This window comes from Thermobia domestica, chromosome 15 (genome assembly GCF_964235325.1).
Source record: "Thermobia domestica chromosome 15, izTheDome1.hap1.1, whole genome shotgun sequence".
NCBI classification, from domain to species: Eukaryota; Metazoa; Arthropoda; class Insecta; order Zygentoma; family Lepismatidae; genus Thermobia; species Thermobia domestica.
The window spans coordinates 106547376-106565431 of NC_137468.1; the positions used below are offsets into that span (position 1 = coordinate 106547376).

Here is an 18056-nt window from a genome sequence, read left to right on the forward strand (position 1 = left end):
CTTTCCTGTAATTCAAATGGTATATGAAAAACTGGATATTAAGAAGTTGAAGTGGGACGTGAAATTACGACACTATTTTTCCTCAGTCTGACGAAAGGATGTTTTCGACGAGTCTTACGTAGGGCAAAAGATTCCAGTGGTAATATATTCTTTTCTGTTCCTTCCGTTTGGGAATCAGGGAATGAGTGTATTTTAGGAAAGACTACTGAACGAGATGGTAAATACTGTACAATGTCAGAAAGATAGCTCAGTGGGAATATAGTAAGCAAAAATAAGTCAAAAGAATTAGAATCAAAATATAGTACCATGTTTCAAGAAAGAAATTTAGGATATCTTAAAGAAGAGGAAAAAATTATTTTCTAGTTTCGGTATTAATTTGTGAAGTAGGAAGATAATGTGGAATTGCAAATCGAAGAACACTGGGTATTTTATTCAGATAATGAGAAAGATGCTCGCAATGGTATGGGAGTAATTCTGAGTGATTGTTAAAAAGAAAAAAGAAAAAAGTAGTGAACATGGAATTTGTTGTTTATAGTTTATGACAACTTGCACATGGTAGTTAATAGTTCTCTGATATAAAGCACGCTGACTTCCTATAGTAAATAGAAGCTAAGTGTTTTACAGGAGTAATTTCATACATGAATACGAGAGTATTCCTCTGTGGGGCCGCTGTGATTCAGTGGTAAGACGTTCTTCTGGTGTGTAGGATCTCTGGTTCGATCGTAGCTCGCGTCAAGTGGGACTTGTGTTGGACAAACACCGAGTCCGTGGGTTTTTTCGGAGGTGCTCCCATCTGCTCCTTGAATCTCATTCCACCAGTTTTTCAATCATCACTCACTTGCCTTAACAATCCTTTTTCTTAGCTTAAGGGGCATGATCGTGATACGCTATAATGAAAGGTTGAAAGATTTTTTTTTTTTTTTTTTTTCATGAGAATACTCTTTTCTGTTGGTGATTTAGTGTCCAGTATTTGTGTTATGTTGCCTGTTACAATTAGTATGTTTCGTTTTTCCAGGAGTCAACATTGGGTGTTCTGTCAGAATCTTCTAGTGATAGTAACTCGAATAGTGAAAGCAGTTCAAGTGATAGTGAGAGCGAGGCTGACCAAGATAGCAGAAGAAACGTAAATGGTAAGATTGGTGCGTATTTCTGTGTAATTTTTCTACTTGAAGAATTTCAGATACAACAGCAAGAGCATGCCATTTTACAGAATGTAACTTAAGGGAAGATTAAAATATATTAAAATGTACATTTTGTATCAGTGTCGATCTATAAGTTCTCTTAGAATCAAAATTCTTGATCTTGTAGCAACGAATTTCCACAAATCTAACAGTTTTACCATTTGACAGCCTGGAAGTGAGTAATCAGTGAAAAAAAGCGTGTCAATCTGATAGACTCTGATTTGCAATTCTGACAATATAGATTACGCTTGATCTTCTCATTTAGTAATATAAACGGAAATAATATGTCAGGAGTTCGAATGTTCAAAACTTTTCAGTAAACTTTCTATATTTACGATTTAGGTTGTGTAGAAAATAGCAATGAAAAAATGTGCCGCATTCTTGTAAATTATGCTTTGCTCTACATTCGGAACAGTGCTCTATTTTGGACAAAAACCGGTTTTGTGTCGAGTGAATGGGTGAAGGAGTGAATTCCAAAACCGTGTGTATGAATTTAAATGTGTACTACATTTAGGTGTGAATTTTCCGAAAATTGTGAACTGTGGGGGCAGCGTGGCTCAGTGGTAAAACGCTCATATCTGGTGCTTGGATTCCCCAGTTCAATCTTAACTCTTCCTAAGTAATCTTTATTCACGCATAAACACAGTTTTAGTATTCTGGGATTCTTCCGTTTCCTCTCGCTTTCTTCATTCTACGATTTCGTTTATCGTCATCATCTCCCTTAGCCTTAGTGGGACTTCCAACTTAAACTGAAAGATAAAAATAGCATACACTTCAGTTCATGTATTGTCACCATATTTTAGAAGTGAGCTAATGCAGTTGTTGGAGATATAAATGCGCGATTCTGGAGTGCCGTAAAAGAACAAGTGAGCATGTTTAATTTGACATCGGCGCTTTTAAGGAATTCTACAGCTTTCGGCCTTCTAATCGCTTACAAAGAAACGCTTTTTTTTAAATTTCAGTTGATGACCCTAATCTAAACTTTACATTTCTGCATGTCTTGAAGTCAGATAACAAGAGTCACCAAATGATCCTATAATACTTGATATAGGAAGCTGTGGGTTACTCATTTTGCGTGGAGTATTTAAGGCTGTAGTTGAAGTATCGAGCTGTAGAGTCTGAATTTCCAAAAGCTGTCTAATGATGATCCAGCACGCCGTGCCGAACACTTCTATAGTCTCAGAAAAATTTCGTGTGAACTTCTTTTCTTGTGTTGGCTTGAAAATAGTAGTGTTCAGCGAACCAGTGAAATGTATCCAAATATTCTGTTGAACATTCAACGTGTCAGGAAGGATAAGAAAGTTCCGAGCTCTTAGAGCTATCAGATTGTCAGATGTTTCGGTAGAACTTGTAACGCTTATTCCTAAGCTTAGATTTTTTAAAGGACTTGTTTGAGAAGTAGAACTATTCCTTTCTGAATTTCAGATTGACTTTCCTTTCACTCCATTTCTTTACAATACTTTGTCGAACATGATTTAAAAAAAAAAAAAAAAAAAAAAAAAAAAAATGAAAAATAATTTTGTAAAACCAGAAGTTTTAGTTCTTTGAGTTCATGTATACGAATTAATATGGAACATGAAGAAAATTTTCTTCCAGTGAAAAACGTAGTGACCCCGTGTAGAGTAGTTACTAACGCTATTGCCTTTAGTCCGAGCGGTCCTGTGTTCCATTCCTAGTGTGGACACTCGGTCGAAAAAGTGTAGAAGCTTTTTGCAGGCCAGCCATCTTGAGTGAGGCTTTTTTTCATTCACACCAGGCAAATGCCACTATGGTACCTGCTATAATGGTCCCAGGCCACTTTCTGTCTTTCTCCCCGATTCCCCGAGTAGTGTGGTTGTCAAGAGACGTCATCCCTCATACGTGGCTGATTAACATGCCCATAGATACCCAGAGACCAGAACTCTAATCCCTAATTCTAATCCTGTGAAATAACATTGATATTGCTACACATATTGCGTTTAAGAAATGAAAAGCAATAACTATGAACATTTTGGATTTTCTTTAGAATTCCAGAAACTGTCTAGAGAAATTGGTTTTTAAGCTTCTGGAGAAGTCATCTTTAAGCTATGAATTGAGTAGAGTTTTTCATGTTTCTGTAAGATCTGTTGCTTCTTCAGGCATGAATCACATGAAGTCTTCTTTTAGCTGAACTAGTTAAAATAATTGGTTAGATGGCAATAGGCCAGATGAAATAGTGAGGCATTTCAGAGTTTTGTTCTAATCAAATTGTGTTAAAAAAAAAAAAAAAAAAAAAAAAAAAAAAAAAAAAAAAAGCAAGCCAGTATTCTATTCGTATAACTGTTCAGCGTTTCTATGACATTTGGATAAATAATTTGGACTGCAAGGATTAAAGAGACGTTAAAAAGATTTTAATTTATCTCATGAAAATTCAAATCTAGAAAGATGATTTTCAATCAGTGCATAATGGGTAGCAGATAATATAAAAGCATAAACTTTAGTAGCACTCAGACTTGTCTACGATTCAGTAGCTTCTTCGGGTGACCTTGAGAAATTATCCAGGAGGAAATCGTGATTTGTTATCCATGAAATGCTCGTACTCGCTTTACAGAAGCAACAAATAAACGACGAGGGGAAGAGGAAAGAAACAAAAGGAAGCTGAAAGCAGGAAAATAAAGATCATTCTGAATGAACTTGAAACTAAAAGACTAAAATAATGGAATATACGCGCAATATTGATGGGGAAATGAAGCATTAGGATTGAAATGAATTACATAAAGCTATTAATTTTTTTTCTAAAGATACGTTGTTAATACACCGCAGCCAGTAATATTGTACATACGTCCACCTTTTTTCGGTAAATGTCTCACTGTGACTTTTTTCTTTCATATGTGATGAAACTTTCATCATGTGAGTAATGTTACAGACTAAAGTTTCAAGGAAAGTTTTTAATTTCTTGCTTTGTGCAGGAGATCGCATTAGAAGTGTGTTTTGTAATTTCATAATAAAGTACGTTGTATTTGTTCTTACATTATTCATTTTTCTAGTTGATTAGGAAAAAATGTTACTTGCGTATCATCATCATGTTTCTTTGGTCTTGATTTTGCGTTAACATGGAAAAGTGTGTATGGCTAATGACATATCAAAAATTTCAGGAAATATTCTGGAAAACCGGAAAAGGTCGGGGAATTCCTTTTTGTAATTTTTGTCACCATCCTGGTTGGGCAGAAAATGGATTTTAAAAGGGCACTTACCGATCTTGCCTGTCGCAGTGTCCCACAGACTATCTCTTAATAACCTATGTCCACCTCAGCTTGTGCCTATACTCGTAACACATTCTGCCGTAATACTTTCCCCCTTTACATTCTTCAAACTACAGCTACTCATACAAAAGTCGTTTATCTCTTTTAAACTTCTCAACCACCTGCTCCGTTCCCCAAAGTCTTTTAACCCAGGTGACCCAACACTTCAGATTATCCCAAGTACTCTCTTGCACATCATTGCTATTGCTCATCTCATAATTTTGATATGTTTCTATTTTATCTTCCTGGTGATGTCTAAAGGAAGTTGGGTTACTAGCCAGTAGTGAACTTAATCCGCTTCTTCACCGCGACGAGAGTGGGGAGATTCTGTTACGAATGCAGGTACGTCCCGAGCTGGACATATACTATAGACAAGATCGGCATGTGAACTTCTCAAACTCACTTTCTGCCTACATCTACTATGCGTTTTCTTTTCAACTCAAGCTTGTTAAATTCCAGTATAACAGTGCTACTGTTTAGTGTTGTAACATAATTCAAGTTAGTATCATTTATAAAATAACTAACTGATTTCACTTGTTGATCTAAACAAGCTTAATCACTTGGTAACATTCCGTAATGGTGAAAAAAAGACAGTTTTTTGTTATTCACAAAACGTACGAGGTATGTTAGAAAAGTAATGAGATTTTATTTTAATGATGAGTTTTACTATTTTTACAAATCACGGTTATCCCCTTGAAAATGAACAGCGATGAAGGTGTTGTGTCCAGTGTTCGTAGCAGTGCTGTACGGCTTCTGCTGGAATACCTTTCAGCTTATCGGTTCATTCTTCTGGATATTAACCTAAGTACAGAATCACGCCCTTTCAAATGATTTATGAGCTAGAGGAAAATAAAGAAGTTACAGGGACTGATATCCGGCGAATAGGATTGAGAAACCACATGAATGTTTTTTCTCTGCTAACAATTCATTGATGCAGACTTGCGTGTGATGTGGTGCAGCATCCAAGTGCGTTGCACATTTTCCTGTATCTTTCAAGGACTTCCCGATAAAAAGTTTGACAGTTCGTTCTGTGGCACAAATTTCTTGTAGACCATCTCTCGACTGTCAGAAGACGAGTGCAATTCGTTGTCACCTATTCTCCGTCTTCTGAACAGAACTTGTGCCCTTCATAGGCTCTTTGTAACTTTTCATTAATCACGGGAGTGGATTCTCCAAGATTTACGCAAAATTTGATGGCACAACCTGCTCAAACTTTTACTGGTCCATTTTCTTAACGCATCTCACAAACACTGCTACACTCAGACGCTCTCAACAATCGTGTAACAACTGGAACAAGTTCAAGCTTGTACTGAGTCAACGGCAAGGGTTCACTTAACTGCTACGTGAAGGCGGAGGCAGTAGCGTTGTAGGTTCGTGCACAGTGTCGCCAGTATCATTACTTTTTTTAACACACCATGTTTGTGTGTGTGTGTGTGTGTGAGTGAGTGAGTCATAATCATGCCGATGGCCACTACATAATATGTGTGTTTCCTACCTTTCTTATCCTTATTTTTCCTTTGTACATTTTTTTAGTTCGTTTTTGCATCTAGGTTTATGTGGTAGTGACATTATCATATTATAAATTTGAAAGCATGCACACCTACTGCTGAAAAATGAGACAGAAGTTTAAAAAAATCGCGGCAGGTGTTAATATGCTGTATCCATGTTCCTTGTGTGTGATAAGCGCGAATCAATGCAGAATCTAGTTAAAACATTTTATGTATGTAATTTAATTTCTGTTTATAAACCTTGAGTATAAATAATAATAGAAAATAAGGTATTGCATTTATAACCAATTACCAAGGCTTTAGTCGCACTGGAATACCGCTTCTCGTGAGATCAGTGAAGTTAAGGAGTGCCGAGTGTGGGCCGAGGAAAGATGGGTGACCGATCGTAGTTCACCAAATGCTCACGTGAAGTCTGACTGTTTTGTCGGAAACCTGGAAACGTTCCACACGTTCACCGCACGTTTGATGGCGGTCCTGCTCTATGGCTGCCTTCATAGCCTCTGCGCAATCCATCACAAAGACCCAGACGCAAGGGCGCCCATGTTGTGGTTTCCAAGGGGGAGGAGGGCAAGTATAAGCGACGTTTCAAATATAGTTTTAAATTTTGCTGTAACTAATGTAAAAATTCTATTGGGTTTTCAATATTCCCAAGTACAATTTAATCTTAGGAGAGGCGAGCGCCCCACCTTGCCCCCCGCTGATGGGCGCCCTTGCTCAGAGGACTTCTGAAACCAGTTCCTGGCATTCCATTCGTTCATCCATCCTCCTCAAATGCCTGACGTATTCGATGACTTGATGCAACTGCTGACATACGCACCTTAAAATTATACAGCAGACAATTGAGAACGACCAGTTTCGATTCTCCATTTTTCTTTGTCGCTGGACACTTGTGGAACCTGATTGTATTGGCATAGGTCAATAGTCAAATTAATCTTCAGTCGCTTTTTAAGGCCTAAATCACTTCATTTTCTCCCTGTGAGCTCTTTTTATCAAATGGGACGTCGAAAATGGCAAGAACTTCTTTGGTTACCTTCTACATAATATTTTTATAATAGGTGTCTCTGGTTCGATTGTGAGTGTGAAGTTATTGTGGCTCATTGGTGGAGCACTCACCTTTGGTGAGAGGCAATCCGAAGTCGTAATCACATGGGCAACCATCGTGTCCGTAGGTTTTCTTTGGCTTCTAACATTTCCTCTTTTATCTTCATTACATCAGTTCTCTTCTTTCACAATTACTTACAATTATCGTATGTCTTCTTTAGCGTATAGGCAACCGCGGATTGATAAAAAGAAATATTTAATTCGATTTCATTGTTGGAAACCCAGTCTGCTTTCATCTACAGGACACACATGTAGGATAATTATATATGTATATTTTGAAGTGTCGATTCATGACGTAATGTTTTAAGAAATTGTATGTAGGCCGATTCCAAAAATGTTAATCATTTTTTAGCAAGATTTCCAAATTGAGACAGGGTCTTATTAGATATCCAAAGGATCACATTGTTGATTTAGTTTGTAAGGCACTAAATGACTTTGGGTTTTACTTTTATGTTTAATCTTACTAGGCTATAAAATTGATAAAGATTCTGATATAATTATGTGAAATCCAGGTGTTAATGATTGTATATTTTGCAGGGCGTATCAATGGAGTTCTATCACCAAAACCTTCCTCTTTGCCTTTGCCGACCCATATCCTCGATGATGATTTACAATTATCGGAGTCAGGCACTGACAGTGATTGATTAATTAGATGGGTTTTTTATGGTACATCTACTGCAGATCTTCTGTGTTTTTTTCTGTATAGGCGTGTGATTGGACAGAACAGTTTACAATGTGTGTATTTGCTTTCTTTTTATCTTCCGTCAAAAAATGTAAGATGTGTTTATAATGATTGTTACGAAAATTGTATATTTGTGAAATGTGTTGAGAAAACTGCCAATAATCATAGGTAAAAGAACATACGGCATTCCTTGAGAGGTGTAGGTACAATTCCATCATTTTGTTTTAATTATTATTTAAATCAAGAATTGATTTGACAAGCAGAAAACTATTTGTTACAGTGTGTGTTAAATCTAGCGTAGCTATTCTTTATTGTCAGTAGCGAATATTTTGAACTTTGTAAACCAAATTTCGCATAAGTCTTAATTATTTCTTTATTCTGTATCATAAATCAGTTTTGAAATGATTGCACTATGAAGATCAATTTATGGGCTTGTTAGGTAGAATGCAACAGAACTGGTCTCATTTAGTTTTTTTTTTTTTTCTTTTTTTTCATTTTTCATTTTATTCTTCTCTCCTTTTGCCTAAGAAATAATTTGCTTGAATGAAGCTGGTTAGTGTTTTTTTTTTTCTGTATCTTATTTAAGTATATGAAATTTGTTCCTGTACTGTAATTTTCTTGGATTCTACGCAAGTGTTAGATGTTAGTTTACAGGATCAGTTGTGCCATTTTTAATATATTGTCTAAAACAGATGCTAGACTGAAAAGAAATCTGACGACAAAATTTTTCCTGTGTTTGTATGTGTATGTATGTACCTATGTAACAATTCTTTTAATGTAAATATTGTATTTATTGTAAGGATTTACTTGTACTACTTGATTTTCTTCTAATACTAATAATATTGAAACTCAACATAAAGGTGACTGCAACATTTGCCACAGAAGTTGTTCCTCTTGTGAAGTAAATGCCGCTTCATATATATATATATATATATATATATATATATATATATATATATATTCGTATGATCTTTCTGACACATGTGATTGCGTTATCTACTAACTAGTTTTATCCTTTTTCCACAAATTGGAAAGTAAAATTAGGAAAGCAGCGCTAACATTTCAATGTCACTTTCTCTTACAAAATTTTATAAATGTAAGGTACTTACACAGTTATAGTGAATGTTAGACACATGAAAAGCATTAGCAAAATGTACCAGGGCTTTCGACAATTAATTGATAATTTTCACAATATAAAAGCGTAAAAGAAAGGTAAACTGTGGAAAAAAAAAAGTTGAAATTGTATGACAGTCTGCATTGTTTCAGTAAAACAGATTATGTAACTTTGTCGCATTTTCTTTGTCTTCCTCTGTATCCTTACGTGGAAAATATTGCGTTGTTCATACTTTTAATTGGAAAGCCTATGCAAAAGAAATCTTAGAAAGTTTTGTGATGAGAGAGTTGATTATATTGTAGTGGTGCAGAATAGTCAGCAATAAGATTTTCTTATGGGAGTGATTTTGAGCTTCTTTCTGTGCTCTGAGAACGATCTATTGATGGTCGAAATACCACTCTCTCTCTCTCTCTTTAATACCTTCTAACATTAGTACTAGGCTTTTCCTTCGGGACGTGAAAGTGCGTAACTTAAAAAAAATTCAATTAAAATTTTAAAAAATGGGAAGAGCGACGTATTATATCTTGGAAAGGCTATTTATTGTCTAATGACAAAAAACATTTTGTATTGACTCGCGACAATCAATCAACTAAAATATGGGTCTCAATAGTTCTTGTACAGTTTTAGGACTGCTTCATTCTGTTCAAGGAGAACACTGCAGTTACACCTTATACATGATCCGAGATAATATTTAAAGGAGAAAGCATTTTTTTTTTTTTTTTCATTCAGGCAGTTAATTTAAATGACGGAACTGACTTCTTGATACACTTGGTACATGTTAAACTAAAAACAATCATGTAACTATCTTATATATTTTGTTTGGATGTACTCGCAGTAAGATTTTTTCATTCTAAAGTTGTATATTCAGTATCTTCCATTAATTAAATATTGTCTTTTCAAGATAACAACTCGATGCAGATAAACAAAACATAATAATGTGTTCAGTACTGCGTCAAATACTTAATAATGGATGTAACTGATAATATATACAATAGATAATTATATGCAAATGCCTATTACTTTTTTGTAGTAATTACTCTTGAAATTTAGTTGCAAACTAAGGAATAATCTAACATAGTTTTACTGAATAGAAATATCTTACAAACAAATGTGCATTCGGCCTACATCAGATTTTTAGAACCAGAAAACGAAAGAACACTACGATACATGCCTGGATTCGTAACATCTGTAGAATTTTTTTAATACTATTAAAAATTGAAGAAAACTGGTCTTATCCCTTAAACAGTTATATATGGTATTTGCAAGTATGCTCACCCATGTGTTAAATTTATTCTAGTCTACAAAAAAACATTTATATTACATTCTCAGCGCTCTATCAGATTAGAATAGTTCATATTGAAAAAATTGTACATTTTCATCTATCTTCTTATTTAAATATATATCTAATATATTCGCTTCCGAAGAACTTCCAAAATGAAGTCAATAACGTGGATCTTTCATGCTGCCAATTTTAGTTTCGTATGAATTTAATATTGAAGGCAAATTATGTATCAGTTTTCTATATTTGAAACAGGTGGCATTATTGTCTTAAATATGTATTGCCTCGTTTCGTGCTAGTTGTGGATTAAGAAAAGTAGTTGAAAGTGCTTTTATCTATTTATAATTGCGATTTGTGTTCTTAAGAAACAAAAAGTTCTGTTTAAGTACTATAGTTGCAAGTGGTTAAAAAAAAAGTTACATTAGCATACTAATCAAGCATGTTGTTTTAAGAAAATGTAACTATTTTTCTCATAGAAAAACTTTCATTTCTAGTAATCAGTTAACAAGGAATTATTTTTGCTATTTCATTGTTTCCGACTTATATTTTTATTAAATATTCAGTGAAGATCGTAATGATTAGCATACTTAAATGAGTCCACTGTGCATTTTTATAAAAGGGCGTTTGTTAATGATAACCTTTTTGTTCTGTAACTATTAATGTTGATTTCTCTTCTTTTTATATCTCAGCTGATTTAGACTGATGAGTAATATTCCATAAAAGCTAGATTCGAGTTTTGCAAATCTTCGTCTTGTTTATATATTTTCAAGGCATATGTTACCTTCTGTCATTGTATTTTTTTTTTTTTTTTTTTTTCCGTAGAGTTTTACTTCCACATTTTAGTATTTACTTCAATACGTTATACTGAAAATTGGGAAAGAAAAGTAAAAGTAATGAAGAAAAAAATAAATGGTGATTGTAATTTTTCTGTGAAGATGATCATAATAAATAAGAAATCATGTTATTGCTTTCGATAGATTTACAAGTCGATTTGTATACTTACATTAACATATAACAGACATTTGAAATAATATAAATAAATTTTGTATTTCCTTTCTTGGCTCCATATACAAGGTGTAATTAGAGTATGGCGGGGTTAATCTTCAGGTATATGTCCCGAACTTGAATGTTGTTGTCACCGAAGCTATTTATGTGGGTTTAAATAATAATCTGTTTCTTGGATTAGATTTATTTCTGAAGATGTGCGTTTAATTGGAAAAGAATGTAAAAAGAAAGGACTTCCAAGTTGAATTAACACAAAAATGTTTTAAAATACTTCAGTACTTTTATTTCGAGAGCAAATTTCGTGCTTTTCTGTGCTCTAAAGTTAATGCTGATTTTCCAATATGATAACCTATTCATTTTGCACACACACACAACACGATATTGATTTTAAAAATAAATAGGTACGCAGTACTCGCAGTACTAATTTTAAACTAGGGACATGTAAAATAGATCTTAAAAACTATGTATAAAAAGTGAAATTGTTAATTACAACATTTAGCATTGTGTATCAGAATGTGTGAGGATAAGTCCAACTGGAAGACTTGCTGGTATATTAGCAGTTTGATCTTTAAACATTAATAACCTGTCTGTGTGTGTCATATGTAAGGGCAAGTTCCTTTTATTTTATCTGGTATATGTATGTCTTATATGAGATGAATTATGAAGATAACTTGTTAATAATGACCCATTTGGTGATGATTGCCCGTTATGTGAACGAAGAGAGAAAAGAAAAAAATATGTAATCTAAATAATGGAATTATGGGTCTACATAAAGAAGTCCTTTTACGAGAGATGTCCTTCTGATTGTTCCAGATATTTCTCCATTCGGGACTTCAAGTCATTAGAAATAAGTAGATAAATAAAGCAGTAAAACTATTTGTTAAAACAAGTCCCATCACCTCCAGTTTCCAAATTTCTAGTGTGTTGCATTAATATTTAATTTAAATCTATAGAGATATCTGTATTTGAATATTCCAATATTGGTGTGTCAATTAAATATCAGTTCCTGTTCTAATAAAATTAAAACAAGATGAAATCAAGGTGTAAATATCATGTCTAAAAATGAGATTTCCCCAAAATTAGGCATACATTACAACTATAAATGTATTATTATCCTTATTTAGATTTTGCATTCCGAATTTGTGGAAATTACACCTTGAAGCTAAAAATCATCAGTCATTCAGCAATACGAACTCTTTTTTTTCTCAAGAAGAAATAAGCAATTAATACGGTACACGTTATCGTAAGATAGCGCCTAGAACGAAACCAATTATTATGAAGACTGGTTTCTGTGATTACCTTGCTAGTCAGGTCTCGATTAATAAAAAGTAAGTTACTTTTGTGTAATACTTAACGTAATTTCATAGTTGGATGAAGAAGAATTACTTATATAGAGAGGAAAGTATTAGAATACAGACCTTAGCAAATTCACTATTAGTTTTATTTAACTATGCCAACAAATCAACTCCTTGGATAAGGTTAAATGTAAATGTGGTTGCACGTATCCTGGTCTACACGTGCAAAAATTTCACATATATCGCACATTACAGTTTAGGTACTCTAAATGAAATACTTTGCAGCAAATATACGAAAGCCTTATCGTTGCTTTGTTAAAAAAGACGAAAAAATTTGAAGGAAATTATCGAATGAAATATAGAAACCATTTCGTATATATATATATATATATATATTAACTAAATAATATTGTAAGATCAGCTACGCCATTTAAATTATCCAATATACAGTATTTGCCTGGGAATGATAAAAAAGAAGTGCAAGATTATTCCACGCCAACTCTGCGAGTGTAATTTGTATTGATTGATTTCCATTTGCTTTTGTTGTATCGGTATTCAAATGCCGTTAGGCAGTAACTGAGTGAAGGTACATGTAGCTTCAGAATTATTCCTTGCTTAATACAAACCTTACATTTTGTCCCTAAAATTTTGGGAAGAATTGTTGTATACAAAGTCGGCATTAATGTTGCAATTATTATACAGTTAAAAAAAAGTTTTCTATTGTTCCGCAGAAGATTGGTAACAAGTTTCATAATAAATGATAATATTTTGATTGTTTGCAATACAACTGTTTCGGATATTTGATACATGGGAAAACAGTACAGTACGTTATTTAGGATCATCTAGAAGTTTTAGGTGATAAAAACTAATTCTAATTTGCTTATATATATATTCAGTAGCTCTGTAGACATACTTTTAATCGTATAACTTTAGGGCGCAGAATGACATCCAGAACCTCAGAATTGTTGAACTTAAATTTTCATATAAAATATGTATTATTTGGGTTCCTTTACTTTTTGAAGAAATAATTGTATGTTTTGGTTCAAAGTTATGTGGGTTTTTGATACTTCTAAAATCCAGCGGGAAAGACTTTGGGGGGGGGGGGGGGGGCGGCGAAAGATTTAACGCCTTACATAGACGTTAAATACATAATTTTTACAATACCAATAGGGACGTTGTTACATAGACAGTGTCCCTATTGGTATTTAAGACTGATATTCTTGGCATGCTTGTTTCCAACTCTTGCCTTCCGCTGAAGCATCAGAAACATACGGTAATTTAAATTAGGCTGTAGACTGATGTACCCAACGTAAGTTTTATATTTCTGTTTGGAACTTCTTTTGCAATTCTAATGGATTATAAAGAAAGAACAATTTACTTCGATACTGTGTTTAAAATATTAATATTTTGTATGTAGAGAAGATGATTTTTCGTCAAGTTTCAAATATGAACGGTTTTTAGTAGTATTATACGCAAGGAAGCCAATTCATAATTTCTAAATTTTGCGTTGAATAATAGGTTATGTTGCTCACAGTATCATAATTCGAATGAAATTCATGTATGTTACGTACCATCGCAAACCTTTACATCTCGCTGTTTCGTATTACGTTTGTACAAACATGACCGTTCAGAAGTCTTTAAATAATTCCTCATATCTACAACTGTAGTAATGTATTATATTTAATAGAAAACAGTGTTGCGTTACGTACTTTGAGTTAAATAGTCTATCTAAAATAAGGGAAAAGAAACCTATGTAATGATAATCTGTCTGCTTTAAGTAATAATACAACACGAGCACTAAATATTCGTCTGGACTAAACAGTTTTAAGTATATTGAGTGCTGTAAACAACTGTTTTTATATATTGCTGAATTTCATTTCTCACTCACCGGCAAAGAATTAATTTTTAGCCAAAGCCAGAGCGAATAAGAGGATTTTTCTGTTTTTTATAATTCATCTTATTTGTATGAATTGTTTAAATAATTCGTATAACTTTCTTCTGCTTCCTATGTCAGCTTCCTTCTTGCATTAAAGTGCTTTGTTATACATCTCTAGGTTCCATAAGTACTTGTGGTTATTTGTGCCATATTTCAATCTATTTTCGTGCTTTAGAATGTTGGCTTCAGTCAATATTTAAGTTCTAATTAATACCTAATTATATAGAAATGTGCAAAAGTTTTAGGACACTTCTGGAAATCAATAAGTAGCAGTTATTCTTTGCTTAAGCTTTTACGTCTGAACTAAATACCTACTACAGGTTGAATATTAAAATTTAAAAAAAAAAATCCAATTCTCCATCAAAATTTTATTTAAAATTAACTTCATTCTCACCATGAGGTCTGTACAGGAAGCTTTTCATTGCTGCATGAGATAACTTTATAAAAATAAATAAATAAACTAAGGAAAGTAAATGTTTTTTTTTTTTTTTTAATGGACTAATTGTGATTTTTCTTGTCTATAAATAGAAAATGCCGAATAAAACGAGCCAAAAAATGATCACTTTACACTGAAATACTCAAGCTTCTATCACATAAATGTAAGCAGTCAGCGTAAGTGTAGAAGTAAAAAAGCGATGTATGTTGATTCCCAGATGTGTCCTAGAACTTGCTGTTCTATTCAATATAACTGTATACTATCCGCTATATAATCATGGACGAGTTGTGAGAAGGTGGCTGAAGTAATTTTTAGTGCATCTGTGATGTTAGGAAAAGTAATAAATTAGGTGAAAAGTAACTCTTAAGAAGACTTGTAATGGCTTACGTCGGAACTTCACAGAAAAACATTGGTTTTAGATGGAAAGAACCGTAAAGTCTTTGTGATAAGTTTTTTTTTTTTTTTTTTGTTTTGTTAAGAGAGAAAAGTGACGAGAATGTCTTTCTGCTTGTCAATCATTAGAAGAAATGATGTAATAACGTCTCTCAATTATTATTATTATTATTACCTTGATAAAGACTGATCTAGTAAATCTCAGATGGTGTTGAAGGTTTAATTAATACTTTTCCTTTTGTGTAAAACTTGATTTCATAATTGATTTTTTTTTTAAGAAACGACTGTAATGTTTTGTATGTTCATACATGTAAATAACCAATATTTTGATTTTTTAAATAGTGCTATTTGAGGTAGAAATGACATTGAAATCTGTGCCAGAAGTTTATCAGGAAGGAAACCAGTGTATATTAAACTAAAAAAAAAAAAAAAAAGTTACACTGGTATTTAAGTATATAATTCAGGGTGTCTGAAGTGATAAAATTTTAGATTTTCAAGAATGCCAAATGTATATGCATAGACAAATAGTTCCTTTACATGTTGCTTTTTTAAAAAAAGAATTAATTGATAATGTAAAGCCGGGAGAAGCGAATATTTTGTGTAGTAAGTCGTTTACTTACTTCATTTCCTGAATGTCAGTTTGCCTTCTATTGTCATCGATAATCAGTACGGTTCATGTTGCAAGGTAACTATCGTAAAATGACAATTATGATTTCTTTCAGTTCAGTATCTAAACCTAATTTCAAGTAGTTTTCAAAATAGGTTATTATGGAGAGGAGTATCTTCAAACTTTGTTTCATTTGATATGCAGTTTTTATTATTTTAATTTAATATGATGGTGTGCAATTGCAACTTTTCTTTCTGAGAACATAATATGAGTTTCAGGAAATGCTTACATATTGCTTAAATTTTGAATATTATGAGCTGATATAATTATCTTTCTTAAATCACAAATTCACTTCATTACGTCTGAAGATATCAATTTGGAAGAAAAAATCACAAAGTTAATGCACTCTTTGCATGTAAGTTACTGAAAATCTTGATTTATCTGTACTTGTGGGTTTGTCTAGAGTAGAAATAAAATGATGCTTCTTGTTCTCGCGGTAGCCTACAAGAAGCATATAGCAATTGTCTGCCTTTGAATGTGCTGTTAACAAAAGAAGAGGAGTAAGTATATTCTGAACCTCTGTCTTCCATAATATGAATCATAGCCTTGTTTTGAATATGCGTATATGTTTATTGAAGCCGTGCTGCGTACATAATTCAGAGAATATTTTATGGTATAATTACAAAAATGTTCTGTAACACGAATCTAATACAATGGAACTTGATAAACTGAGTTTGCACTATCCATAGAAAACCTAGAAGAGTTACACATTACTTCGTAAAGCATTACCATGAATATTATGTTTAATAAACATCTGTAATTCTTCGTCCTAAATATCACAACCAAAAATTAATATATTTTCATGCTTTTCTACAATAGTAATTCGTTAAGATATGGAAACAGACTGAAAATTATGCTATATTGTACAAATTGGTTGTCGAAGTTTGATCCAGGTTTTCAATTATTGTATTTAAATAGCATTGGTCTATAATGCCTCTTACAATCATGTACTGTATATTTCTGCATTGGCAAATTTGAATCGTGATAATAAACCAGATGAAATTCAATGAAACTAATGTAGACGTAAACTTGTTTAGTGTAAAATTTTTAGATAATTTGCTATATTTGCCAGTAATGGTCCTTTGAAGTAATGCAACAATTTTTAAAAATGTATTTATTTTTAATACAGAGAATATTGCATACATAAACTTCGTAGATTATGAGATTCAACTGCAGGATTTGATAAAGATGTAATGTGTACTACTACTTCTTCAGAACAAAGATGTCCCGGTGTAACCCGTCAGTGTTTATTATCAACTGTGATATTTGCATTCAAAGGAAGCCAGCTGTAAAGGATGATTAGGAATGTATGTGTATTTACTTGAATCAGACACCCAGTTAATAAGGTTGTGTACCTCCGGAGACAAACTATCTTCTCGTGTTTATTATTTCTTTAATGTGTATGTATATTTCCTCAGTGATAGCAGTATTCGCGTATAGATAATGGTTTCTGTTTGCAGTGGAGTGTTCACCAAGACGAAAATGTAAAAAATCCAGTTAAATCTAACGACTTACGTTCCACACATAGATAACATGAAATTTACTACTGTATCATACCGTATATATATGAATATATTAATATACAAAATGCTTGTACAGTGTACAAATAGGTATATTGTGCAGGGGAATATCAGGTCCAGCTAGAGTATTTGGTGGTTTGAATATTTTTTGTGTACAAATTTGTTGGGGGCTATTTTTCTCATTGCAGATGAATAGGTGATAGGTATATTTTATAATGTTATTAATTGCCTTGCTCTCATTACAGCACTGTTCAATGTGTTGTCAAGAAAAGAAAATAGAAGAATGTAAATTATGGACGTATGAGATCTCGTACATTTTTCTTTTCCTTTCCTTTGTCCTGTGACACATTATATACAGGATATTTCTAACCAACACCAATAATGTTGGTCAGATGATTAACACCAAAATAAGGTAAAAAGTGTAGACCAACCTTGGTATAAATTCTTCATTTCGATGCTACGACCAGCCGAAATGTGTCGGAAGAATGCAAAAGCAGTCATAGCTCGACAACAAAATGTCGGATCAAAGTTGGATAAAAAGGAATGTCCATTACTAGAAGTCTGCGAGGATGCAGGTATTCCCATCATTATAGCTTTCTGCGGATATAATTTTAGTTCCTGTTTGGTTGGCAGATAAAAATGCGGATGTTCGTCGTTCTAATAATTAAGTATTTACGTC

General features: G+C 33.1%; 1 protein-coding gene across 2 annotated transcripts in view; it reads left to right on the top strand.

The window, feature by feature from the left end:
* Eaf (ELL-associated factor) overlaps positions 1-17681 on the top strand; it is a 41956-nt gene extending 24275 nt beyond the window's left edge. Inside the window, exons 4-5 of one of the 2 annotated variants that reach the window (XM_081740036.1) lie at positions 1016-1139; positions 7588-17681. In XM_081740036.1, the coding sequence (XP_081596162.1) occupies positions 1016-1139; positions 7588-7694 (231 nt within the window). In that variant the 3' untranslated portion in view covers positions 7695-17681. The remainder of the gene's footprint in view (positions 1-1015; positions 1140-7587) is intronic. The other variant, XM_081740037.1, reaches the window with a different exon arrangement.
* Positions 17682-18056: the final 375 nt, after the last annotated feature.